General features: G+C 41.9%; 1 protein-coding gene across 1 annotated transcript; it reads left to right on the top strand.

Annotated features, from left to right (window-relative positions):
* Positions 1 to 4422: 4422 nt before the first annotated feature.
* Positions 4423 to 5911, top strand: LOC120686920 (zingipain-2-like). The gene is made up of 2 exons (XM_039969117.1): positions 4423 to 4982; positions 5069 to 5911. Exons 1-2 carry the CDS (start codon positions 4502 to 4504, stop codon positions 5632 to 5634), a joined length of 1047 nt encoding a protein of 348 aa, XP_039825051.1. The 5' UTR covers positions 4423 to 4501; the 3' UTR covers positions 5635 to 5911.
* Positions 5912 to 12723: the final 6812 nt, after the last annotated feature.

The raw sequence follows: 12723 nt of genomic DNA, 5'->3' as shown, positions 1-12723 counted from the left end.
TATTAAGGAGGCCATAAATTGAGTCTATGAGCTTTAGTATAAATTTTTGATGGAATCAAATAAGCACTTTGCCATGAGTGTGATTCTGAAAGAGAATTAAAATACTAAGCTTATAGTTTACCATGATTCTAAATGTTCATGGATAAAGGTATGTGTTGAGATTAAGGTGGAAAACTTACTATCCTAATACTTAAGTGGATGATGCTCTACAAAGTAAAGTAGCGATTAGAATATGCCACTAAGGTTGAGAGCGTTTCTATCATTCAATTAGATTTAAATTAATCTTGGCGAAAGCCTCTTATGCTTTGGGCACTAATGTACGCTAAGATTGGACCAAAGAAGTATTAGGATTACCACTAGAGACGTAAGCTGCCTAAAGTGATAAATATGAGTAATGTTAAGATATGCTATTCTATTTTGCATAGTGAAGAAAATTATATCTAATATTCTAAAAATAAAGTTATGATATCCTAAGAATAAAGTTAAGATAAAGAAAAAGGAAGACGTTCCTTATGCTTCTGCTATCTGAAGCTTATGCATGAGTCTTTAAATGATTGACTTTGCATTTGTGAGCCGAAAACCTTATGTCTTTAGTATTATCCAAGAGAGGTCCACTGTATATGCACAAGACATTTAAGCATGCTTGTTTATTGTGAACTATTCAGTTAAAATTTCTGTATGAGTGTATGGATGTAAAAGTGCACATTAGATTATGTCCTTCATTCTTGTAGAAAAGTGCAATAATATTGAGAGCTCTAAGCAAACTTGGCATAATGAAAGTTGAGATTGTATAAGGCATGTTTTAACTTATCAAGCTTAAGTATTATATTTTGGTATAAAATTTGTGAACAGCAAATTTGTATTGCTATGATTGCGGTATTTATTCGAGTAACAACATAATTATTGATGATGTCTAGACTACTGATGATTAAGTATTATGTTGTGAAAGAAAGGTCCCAGGATCAAGTTATTAAAGTTGAAGAAATAAGTTTGAGTTAATGCTAGCAAATCTTATTCAAGATTTGTCACTCATCCCAGTTAAATTTTCACAAAATTAAGTATGGGATTTGTGAATAGTCTTGGAACTGATTCTGGATACATGATCGTTCCCAAATAAGTAATAAGCGTTCTATCGAGGTATTGCAGTGAACTGTGGGTAATGGGGTCCCGGTAGTGAATTAAATACTACTGACGACGCATTGGTCCGATCTTACTGTTGTACTTAATGTGAACATAAGTTTAAAGCGAACCTAAGTTGTTAACTGTTCGATCAAGTGGGAGAATGTTGGAAATTTGTGATATCAGGATAACAACCTAGATCTGTATGGCAATAATTTCCATAAATTAGAGATAACATACCAAATAAATCATGTACCGTGATGACAGGTACACCTAATATTTCCATCTATAAGTCGGCCCCGGTCCCACAGTGCTATCTATAAATATGAGACAGAGGGGTACCCTCTATAACCCTAATCAGTTAATCTCGCGATTAGCAAAACACCAATCAATTAGGGCACTGGAGGGGCTGGAAGCACGACTTCCTCATCTACTTCGTGGCAGGCAAAAAGGAGGAGCTGCCGCTCGTCATCAACACCAAGAACTTCATCAACAAGAGAGATCTAAATCTCTGCTATCGGTGAAGATCAAGTCTACTTTTACATCAGCCCTACTGCTACGACTACGGAGGCAATAATGGGATCGAAAGGCTCTAGTCAGTTTAATCTAAGATTTCCGCATTAAGTTTAATTAGTGATCATGATTAGGCTAAGCTAAGATCCTATTTATGATTAATTAAATCTAACAACACGGAGTTTACTGCATTTTCATGTTCTCATTGTATTCGAGTCCGTTTAGGTTAGAATACATTGTTCGGATCTTATTATATACGCTTCACGTCCATGCATCAGTGATATATGTTGGAGTTGGACTAACCCACAATTTTTGTTGGAAACTTTGCATGCTTCAGAAATAAGTAAAGATTATTCTTTATGAAATACAAGCGAATTTTTATGTATACACATAAATGTTACTCAATTTTAATGACTCCGGATGACTTTTCTTTGAATGTAGGTGAATTTGAATAATAAAGGTGAGTTTTGCTTGAGAATAATATGGACTGTCATAGTTATGATTGCAGCAAGAAGCTTCAGGAAGGCGCTGATCAGGTGCTGGGCTGATTTTGGCTGGAAGTTCATCTCACTAAAAGCAGCTGTGTGCCCGGCTGTAGCACCTGTGTTTGGCTGCTGCAGCTGTGGGGCGGCTGCTGCTGCCGCAGCCGCACGCACAGCTGCAGCAGTGCAGCCGAATGGGGTGTATCCATGGTAGTTCCAATGGCTCTATACAAAGCGGTTACGTGGAGCTAGCATCGTACTGCTGGTGGGCCCCGCATGGGCAGGGTCTAGAAAGTTTATATTGAAGGCTGCGAGAGAAACGTGTACTGATCAATTAGTAGTCTCCGTCAGGAGTGCAAGTCATTAGTGGCTTCTTATATGTGGCCTAATATTTTGGTCAACAAAGCCTTCAGCCAGTTAGCTAAGCGCTGGAATAGAAAGTTCCATACATCCGTCCATCTAACGTATACGTAGGTTAATGTTGACGTAATCTACAAATTAAGGGTTCATGTACCCCTGGGATCTACAGATATATTATCAGTAGTCCTATCTTGTTCCACATTGGAGTGAGTAGCATACATTAATTAGCAGCTGACCAAACTACCTTGGAAGCGCTTGGATCGTCCTACACGCTACGTACTCTGCCAAACTGGGTCGCCAAACATAGACGAATGCCAATTAGTTTCAGACCTTTTCCTTGGTTTTCTGTACATCTGCAAACTGAACTTTGGATGCTGATGCTGGATTGTTCAAACAGAACAAAGATTGTACTCGGATTCGGTTGAAACATAAAAAAAGAATCGAATATACAGTCTAGCGTAGTATTAGAAAGTAATGGTTGTAACTATAAATGAGTATGGATATGATATCCTGCAAGAAAATACGGTGATACCTCGGGCAGATACTTGGTCTAGTTTGCTACATGTAATTTTACTCTTGTCCCCATCAAGTAAATAAAATGAATAGAAATGAAGATATAATTCTAGAGGTGGGTGATGACGTCATCTGCTCCAGAAAATAATTTCTTAGGGCGAGTGATGATATAATCTGCCCTTGGAAATTCTTTTCATATATAGTTAATATAAAAGAATATCATTTCTCATGTAGTCATAATTGACTCCGTGGTGCAGTGGTTATTTGTAAGGTACATGCGACAGTTCGAGTAAAGCGCAAAAAGTTGTATAACCTCGTCACTAACTACATGGTGGCTCCCTAAGTTCATGAAAAAAATTCATATTTTAAGTTGCTTCTATTTTTGAATAAATTTTCAAAATCAAGTATTAGGAGCGGCATTTTTAGGAAGGGTGGAAATCGATTTTTAGGTGTTCGTACCCGCTCCTAAAAAATGTCTTATTTTTAGCTGTGAGAAGTAGAGATGGTTGGTGTGTCAGCCCAATAAGTATTATTCTACCCACCCCTAAAAATATTTTTTAAGTAGTAATGCCTCCAGCAGCCATAAATTCCCTACTTGAATTCAAAGCTTTTGTTGGCTGCTTGTAAATGTCCATCAAATGTAAGAACTGAATTGAAATTCTGAAAAATACATGCTTTATTTGGGTAGTTAATTATTTTAGCATTCCAAAACTAATTTAGAAATCCTAGTCTTGCATGAACTTCTGGTATGTCTTCTTTCCTTGCTCTTGCATGCTAGAAGCAATGTTTCCTCATGTACTACGAATGAACATATCAAGAAATCAATCCCTTCTGCAGAACAGAAAATATATTTAGAGGCCACCACATTCCATTCAATTCTTTCTCCTATAACTTTATCTTGTCCATTCAAATACGTTTCAAGTTTTATTTTGAGTATTTTAAGGGAATGTAGTATCTTTGCTCTAACGATAAGATCAGTTGCCGAAGTTTCAAAAACCTGGGAAAACGTGTGCGAATTAACTTGGAGTCGTCTATGTTTCGCGAGGCAGTTTGGCCAAGTAGAATCCACTTGCTACCGTGTGGGACGATCCAAGGTAGTTTTGGTCATCTGCTAATTAATGCAATGCGTATTCCAATGTGGAACAAACTGTAGGATAGGAATGTTCCTTCTGTAGTTCTGTTTCATCATTTCTGCATTTTCCTCACCTAAGAGGATCGTCTCTATCTTCACAGCTGACGTCAAATATGAACCTACGTATACGTTGGCTAGAAAGACGCAACTTCGATACCAGATCAATTTAAGACCATTGACGGTTGACACAGAACCGACGTGTATCTAGGTTAGTCCTAGCGACCAGGGCATCGAAGGGAATTCGTAAGCTCAGTTCAGCTCCAAGCGCCCTTTAGCTTCTATATAAACCCTTGGGGTCATGACCTTCAAAAGCACACACCATCAGTAACCTAGCTAGCTTTATTCCGGGTCTCCAGCAGCGGTACTGTGATCTACAGCTACCATGGCTTCCTACATTGGCAGCAAGTCTCGCATCACGGCAGCCTTGATGCTGCTTGTTGCTGCCATAACCATGATGAGCCACATCTTCGTCGAGGTGGAGGCCCGGGACCTGTCGGCTGGAAGCGACGGCAAGGAGGCCATGAAGGAGAGGCACCACAAGTGGATGGCGCAGCACGGCCGCACCTACAGCAACGAGGCAGAGAAGGCGCACCGGTTCCAGGTATTCAAGGCCAATGCTGCTTTTGTTGACAGATCCAACGCTGCAGCTGGCAAGAAGTATCACCTGGCGATCAACGAGTTCGCCGACATGACCAGCGACGAGTTCATGGACATGTACACTGGCTTCAAGCCAGTGCCGACCGGGGTCAACAAGATACCCGGTTTTATGTACGGGAATGTTACACTGTCTTCAGATGACCAGCAGATGATTGACTGGAGGCAGAAAGGCGCAGTCACTGGTGTCAAGAACCAGGGCCAGTGTGGTAACAATTTAATTAATTATACGCATGTACATGCCTGCGTTTTGTTCATCAGCTTTGCGACAACATTCTTACTGCCAAATTCGCAGGTTGTTGCTGGGCTTTCTCTGCGGTCGCCGCCGTGGAGGGCATCCATCAGATCTCGACCGGCAACCTGGTCTCGCTGTCGGAGCAGCAGCTGCTGGACTGCTCCACAGACGGGAACAACGGCTGCAACGGCGGTCTCATGGACAACGCCTTCCAGTACATCATCGGCAATGGCGGCCTTACCACCGAGGACGCCTACCCTTACAACGCTGCACAGGGCATGTGCCAGTCCGTCCAGCCGACGGTCACCATCAGCGGCTACCAGGACGTGCCCAGCGAGGATGAGGCAGCGCTCGCCACAGCCGTTGCCAACCAGCCAGTCTCCGTGGCTATTGACGCTCACAACTTCCAGTTCTACAATGGCGGTGTGATGACCGGAGACAGCTGCGGCACGGACCTGAACCATGCGGTGACGGCAATAGGGTACGGCACGGCGAAGGATGGGAGCCCGTATTGGCTGCTCAAGAACCAGTGGGGACAAAACTGGGGCGAGGGAGGATACATGAGGCTCGAGAGGGGCACCGGCGCCTGCGGTGTTGCTAAGAAAGCCTCCTACCCGGTGGCATGAGCTACTAAAATAAATATCGACCTATATACATGAAGGCATGCGTAAGATAGTTCAAGGAATAAAGCATGCGGACACACATTGATCCTAAAATGTAAAGGAAGCACCTGAAACAGAATTTATGTGACACTTTTCTAAACTTCTATTTTATATTAACATGTAGCCCTGTAAGTCTGCTACACATGAATCGAAGGAGTGCAAAAGCAAGGTACCATGGTATATTGTAACCTTGTAAGTTTATATAATACATTTATACGAAGGATGTATCTGTTGGTTTTAAGTTGAAACTATTCTGGATCACAAGTATATTAACGTTCTACAAACTTCTGGTACATGTAAATGAATATGACAAAGGATTTACTCACTAACACCTAACAGATTGTTCCTGTATCCTAAAAGTACATAATGCTCCAAAATGATTTATACTTGCGAAAAATAACTTGTTCTAGCCATTTCCATGTTCACTTTGCTCATTAGATTTAAATGTGAATAAAAAACCATGCAAGCTAGATGGAGTTGGGATTCCGAAGATGGATTTGGATGCCATAGTGATACAGCAATCCGTGGAGGAAATCACAAGGAGGGAGGGCCAAGCCGCGCTCTGCAAATTGCTGGAATTAAACAATTTCATCTACATGCTCATAAGGAGCAGCATCTGATCCGGGTGCCATTGGATTATTTCTCTAGGCTGAAGAAGGCCCTCATCAACAAGTTTCAGGAGGTTAGCTTCAGAGCACTTACTTTTTCGCCATGAATCAATTGGCGGAATGACATTCTTCGACTGCTTCCCCTTCCCCTTGTTTGCATTCCTCTTGCTTGCCATCTCTGATGTCACGAGTCGCTGTGCTCGCTTGTGCTCGGAGGCTCTGGAGAGAGGCAGCCGAAATGCGTATGGGCGTAAGAAAGCGCTAGCGACTAGTTTGCTGGTGGGAGAAGGAGGCGGAGGAAGAACTGATCTAGATCTAGATCTAGATGTAGGAATGGCGGCGGCACTGGAGCGGAGGTAAACAAAGCGATAGCATAGTGAAAGTCGATTTACCCTCAGTCACAGCATGGTTAAGTAACCACTGGAGTGGCAGAAAGGATTTCAAAAGCTATTTGTTTAACCATTTTTTAGGAATTTTATCCCAAGAAAAAGGAATTTCAAATTTCTGATTGAATAATCCAAATTAACCATCAAAACAAATTATTAATAAATTTTAGAGTATGCCACGATGTGTTTTGAATCCTTTTTTCAAATTCCGAATTTGGATTCAAGACTTGGGGGGCTATGAGACATGTGTCATCAGCGGTTTGTTTGTCAAATTTATTTTTAAAGACAAAATGAAAGAAGATTCAAACTCAAGATGTATCCTCAGTCTGATTCTTCGATTCAACCTAAGTCTCGGGGGCTACTCCATATGGAGTGCGATTCTAATCGCACCCCATATATGAAGATTATTTCTGAAGATTCAGAATCATTGGTTAACTCTTAACCCTAGCATGGCCATGCATTTCTTGATCCGAATCACTCGAGGGGCCCAGAGATATCTCTCTCTTGCAGAGAGGGGCAAATCCCATCTTGACCGACTATGTCTCACAGGAAGCTTCTTAACAGACCCGAAAACCACCTTTATAACTACCCAGTTACGGTGCAGCGTTTGATGGCTCCTAAGTAAGTCGGTTCATATCTTGAGTACATACGACGATCTCAGGTCTTAGGACACAGCGTACATATTGTGTAATGAGAAGTCATCATCTCGTGTTGGGTCAGTTTAATCTCATGTCTCACATGAGCCCACATTATTAGTTTGACATCCACATGTCCATGACTTGTGAAACACAGTCAATCAACTAATACATGTGCTAGTCTAATATTCATGTGTGTCCTCACATGAACTCCGACTAGGAACACTTTAGAATATCCATACAAGTAAAGAGTTTCACAAATACTTCACATAAGCATTAATCAACACAAGTTGTCATCTATGAATATTCAGGGAACACTTTATTAATCATGAATACAAGGAAATATGATTGCCTCTAGGGCATATTTCCAACAGTCTCTCACTTGCACTAGAGTCAATCTAAAATGTATCTAATACCCATTGCTCTTGTGTGCCTTTCATGCTTGGGCTGTGGAAGGGGTTTTGTCAACGTATCTAAAATGTTCAGGTCCTTGTGTATTTTGCATATCTTGATTTCACCACGATCGATGAACTCTTGAATGAGATGAAATCGCCGCATAACGTGTTTGCTCTTCTGGTGATTCCTTGGCTCTTTGGCTTGCTCAATAGCTCCACTATTGTCACAGTAGAGATCCAGCGGGCTAGAGACATTAGGGAACACACCAAGCTCAATAAGGAACTTCCTTATCCAAACACCTTCCTTCACAGCTTCCAAAGCTGCGATGTACTCGGCTTCTGTTGTAGAATCGGCCACCATCTCCTGCTTGGAACTCTTCCAGCTAACCGCACCACCATTTACTTTGAACACGAAACCGAACTGAGACTTTGAATCGTCTTTGTCGGTTTGGAAGCTAGCATTAGTGTAACCAGTTACAACGAGCTCCTCCTCACCTCCATAGACTAGAAACACATCCTTAGTTCTTCTCAAGTACTTGAGGATGTTTTTCACAGCTGTCCAGTGACTCTCACCTGGATCTGACTGGTACCTGCTCGTAAGACATAGAGCATAAGAAACATCTGGACGTGTACTTATCATTGCATACATGATAGATCCGATTGCTGAGGCATATGGAACTTTGCTCATGCGCTCTCGCTCATCAGTCGTCATAGGACACTGAGTCTTGCTAAGATGTATGCCATGTGACATAGGCAAGAACTCTTTCTTTGCCTCTTCCATCTTGGTTTAATCCTATAAGCCTCTTTGATCTATCTCTATAGATCTTGATGCCCAGTATGTATGCTGCTTCTCCTAAATTCTTCATTGAAAAAGTATTTTTCAGTAAAGTCTTTACAGACTCAAGCATAGGAATATTAATCAGCAGTATGTCATCTACATACAGGATTAGAAATACAACAGAGCTCCCACTTTCCTTCTTGTAAACACAAGCTTCTTCTTCATTTTTAATGAAGCCAAACCCTTTGACTACTTCATCAAAATGAATATTCTAACTCCGAGATGCTTGCTTTAATCCATAAATGGAATTTTTAAGCTTGCATATCTTTTCAGCATTGGTCGGATCGACAAAAACCTCGGGCTGCATCAAATACACGTCCTCAGTCAGATTTCCTTTAAGAAAGCGGTTTTGACATCCATCTACCATATTTCATCATCGAAATATGTAGCAATAGCTAGAATAATCCGAACAGATTTAAGCATCGATACGAGCGAGAAAGTCTCGTCGTAGTCAACTCCTTGAACTGGTCGAAAACCTTTTTCTACAAGTCAAGCTTTATAGATGTGAACATTGCCATCCATATCTTTCTTCTTCTTACAGATCCATTCGCACTCTATGGTTCTCACACCATCAGGCGGGTCTATCAAGTTCCAAACTTGATTTTCCTCCATGGATTCTATTTTGGATTTCATGGCATCTTGCCATCTCTCAGAGTCAGGGTCTGCCATCGCCTCTGCATATGTCGCAGGCTCATCATTGTCTAACAATAATAATTCCCGCGTTGTGCGGAGCCTTGTTAACCTTCGTGGTTGCGGAGGTGTTTCTATTGCCATAGGCATCTCAACTTGTTCAGCTATATTAGCGTCACTTGTAGAGTCTTGTCCTATTGGCTCATCTCGAACTTCTTCGAGTTGCACCGTTCTTCCATTTTTCTCTCCTTTGAGAAACTCTTTCTCTAGGAAAACTCCGTTCCGAGCAAAAAACACTTTGCCCTCGGATCGATTGTAGAAGTAATACCCTAAGGTTTCCTTTGGGTATCCCACGAATATGCACTTATCCGATTTGGGTGCAAGCTTGTCAGACTGGAGTCGTTTGACAAATGCTTCACAACCCCAAATTTTAGAAAAGACAAACTGGGAGTCTTGCCAGTCCATATCTCATATGGTGTCTTGTCTACGGATTTTGACGGCACCCTGTTCAGTGTGAAAGTTGCTGTTTCTAGAGCGTAACCCCAAAATGATAATGGTAAGTCCGATTGGCTCATCATTGATCGAACCATGTCCAACAGAATTCGATTACGTCGCTCGGAAACCCCGTTCCTTTGAGATGTTCCTGGTAGCGTAAATTGGGGAACAATTCCGCAACTCTTCAAATGATCGCTAAATTCATGGCTCAGATATTCACCTCCACGATCTGATCGAAGGGCCTTAATCTTCTTGCCATGTTGATTTTCTACTTCACTCTGAAATTCCTTGAACTTTTCTAAGGTTTCAGACTTATGCCTCATCAAGTAGACATAACCATATCTACTTAAGTCATCGGTAAAAGTAATGAAGTATTGGAATCCTCCTCTAGCTGTCGAGCACATTGGTCCACACACATCAGTATGTATGAGTTCCATCAAATCCAATGCTCTTTTTGGAAAACCTGTGAATGGTGTCTTGGTCATCTTGCCCAGCAAACAAGCTTCGCATGTCTCGTATGATTCAAAATCAAACGAACTTAAAAGTCCATCCTCATGGAGCTTCTTCATGCGTTTCTCGCTTATATGACCGAGACGACAATGCCACATGTAGGTAGGATTCAAATCATTTAGCCGAGGCCTTTTAGCACTTATATTACAGACAGGAGAATCATCAAGATTTAAAATAAATAGCCCATTCTTAATGGACGCCAAAGCCACAAACATATTATTCTTAGAGATCACACAACCATTGTTTTCACTCGCAAAAGAATAACCGCCCTTCATCAAACAAGAAGGAGACACAATGTTTCGACTCAAACTCGAAACAAAATAATAATTATTAAGCTCCAAGACAAATCTTGATGGTAGGTGCAGTTGCATTATCCCGACGGCCAAAGCAGCAACTCTTGCATTATTGCCGACGCGGAAGTCAACTTCTCCTCTTCCAATGCTTCTACTCTTTGTCATTCCCTGCATCGAATTGCATATATGAGCAACCGATCTGGTATCAAATACCCAAGAATTAACATAAGAGTCAGTGAGAAATATTTCTGTAATATGAACAACAAGCGTACCTGAAGTGGAAGAACGATTCTTCAATGAGGCTAGGTACAGCTTGCAGTTCCTCTTCCAGTGTCCTGGCTGGTGACAATGAAAGCACTTCTTGTCTGCAGCTGGTCCAGGTTTAGCCTTGGGTGTAGAGTTTGGCTTGGGGTTCGCAACCTTGGCCTTGCCCTTCTTCTTCTTCCAAGAAGAACCTTTCTTCTTGAAAGTAGGCTTATTCTAGACAGCCATCACATGGCCGCCACCTGTGCTTTTCTTGATGTCACTCTCTGCCGTTTTGAGCATGCCGCATAGCTCATTCAAGCCTTTCTCAGCCCCGTGCATGTGGTAGTTCGAGACGAAGTTTCCATAGCTCGGAAGCAAAGAGGCAAGAATGAAGACAGTGGCCAACTCTTAGCCAAGTGGGAAGCCTAGCTTCTCCAACCTCTGTGTGTAACCAACCATCTTGATTACATGCGGCCCTACTAGTGATGGGTTATCTAGAACATCTTCCTTGTTAGCTGCCCTGAGAACAATTCTCAGGTTGCGGATCCAATCCGCGTAGTTTGTCTCATTCAATTTGTTGCTCTCAAGTACGGAACGTAAAGCAAAAGGTTGGTTTTGGGCCATTGATTTACAACAAAATAATAATGCAAAATACTTAGACAAAAGTATTCATGATGGAGTAAAGGACATTAAACAATTTAATAGAATTTACTCCCACTAAAATCAATATCCCTCGGTTGATTCTTAGTAATTCAAGACCCACAACTAACACGTCCACTAGTGAGCTTTTGCATCACCACTAGAAGACGAGTTAGACCGGTAAGCAACTCTTGCTAATCATATCTCATATGACTCTTGTTGTTGGGTGACATCTCCATGTCTCGCACCCAACCTTTATGCCCCAAGGTCCTTAACCATTAAGATGACCTTGTCAAGCTCACCAACCCTTTATGCGTGAATGTATCTGATACAACTTGTCTAGTCAAGGAAAACCAGTGGCGCCCTAATTTCATAGACCCACCACCAATCGTACAAGACATGGGACAGTGCAAGGTTTAGTTGGTAGGGCATGGTAGCTCAAAATTTATGAGGGATCGTTCTACTTCTACTATGACGCACGTAGTAGTAAAACGTCAAGAACGTCAAGCACATAATTGTGAATCAGTATGTCTCTTATTCTCATGGCGATCTCCATCTCCATAGAACTTGTTCGTCATGTAGATCTCTATCTTCATGGAACTTGTTCGTCATGTTGATCTCCATCTCCATGTGATGAAAACTCCAAGAACTAGAACTTGTTACACCTAATAGCTAGTAAATAAAATTACATTCACGACTTGGATCATCACAGGTTGGCACGAAGGCCATTACATCAAATACAACAATTCATATGGCTCCAGCCGAATTGTCATAATCACGACACGCAGGTCATGAAACAATTACACACACGCAGGTCATGAAACAATAACGAGACAACACTGGCTCTTGATAACGCTGTAGGAACATGGGGTAGCAAAAACAAAAATTTTCTACCGCATAAACCAGGATTACTGTAGTTATAGATCACGGGATTACAACTAGATGTGCGGTTGCGGAACTTCTGTAGCGCGTCGGTGTAGTACAGATGGAAGCCGGCAGTGCAGTTGCGTGAACCTTCTCACGAACGGCTCGTCCATGTGTAGCACGGATTAGAGTTTTTATGCGCCCCCTTTCTGTTTATATAGCCCCTTAGGTGGGCTGCCTTGGGCCCCACCTTGGGCGCCCCCTTTTGGGACTAAAAGGCCCATTAGTGCACCTAAGCCCAGTCTAATTCGGATCTCATCTTTATCAGGTTTCTTTCCCTTAAGTGTGTGACCCTATGGGCTCACATGCGAATAGACATGGCCCGAGTACTCTTACTCGGCCCAATAGTAGACAGTGGCCTCTAGCAAGACATGTCAACTCCTATACGCACGCAAAGATCATATCAGACGAGCCGCCATAATGTCATATACATGTTGTTCCCTTTCCCTCACGA

This window comes from Panicum virgatum, chromosome 8N (assembly GCF_016808335.1).
Source record: "Panicum virgatum strain AP13 chromosome 8N, P.virgatum_v5, whole genome shotgun sequence".
Classification (NCBI taxonomy): domain Eukaryota; kingdom Viridiplantae; phylum Streptophyta; class Magnoliopsida; order Poales; family Poaceae; genus Panicum; species Panicum virgatum.
This window is presented reverse-complemented; position numbering and strand designations above follow the sequence as displayed.

Coding starts and splice junctions, on each gene's coding strand:
- LOC120686920 (XM_039969117.1), top strand. CDS start 4,502: ATGGCTTCCTACATTGGCAGCAAGTCTCGCATCACGGCAGCCTTGATG. Junction 4,983..5,068: donor CAAGAACCAGGGCCAGTGTG/GTAACAATTTAA, acceptor CCAAATTCGCAG/GTTGTTGCTGGGCTTTCTCT.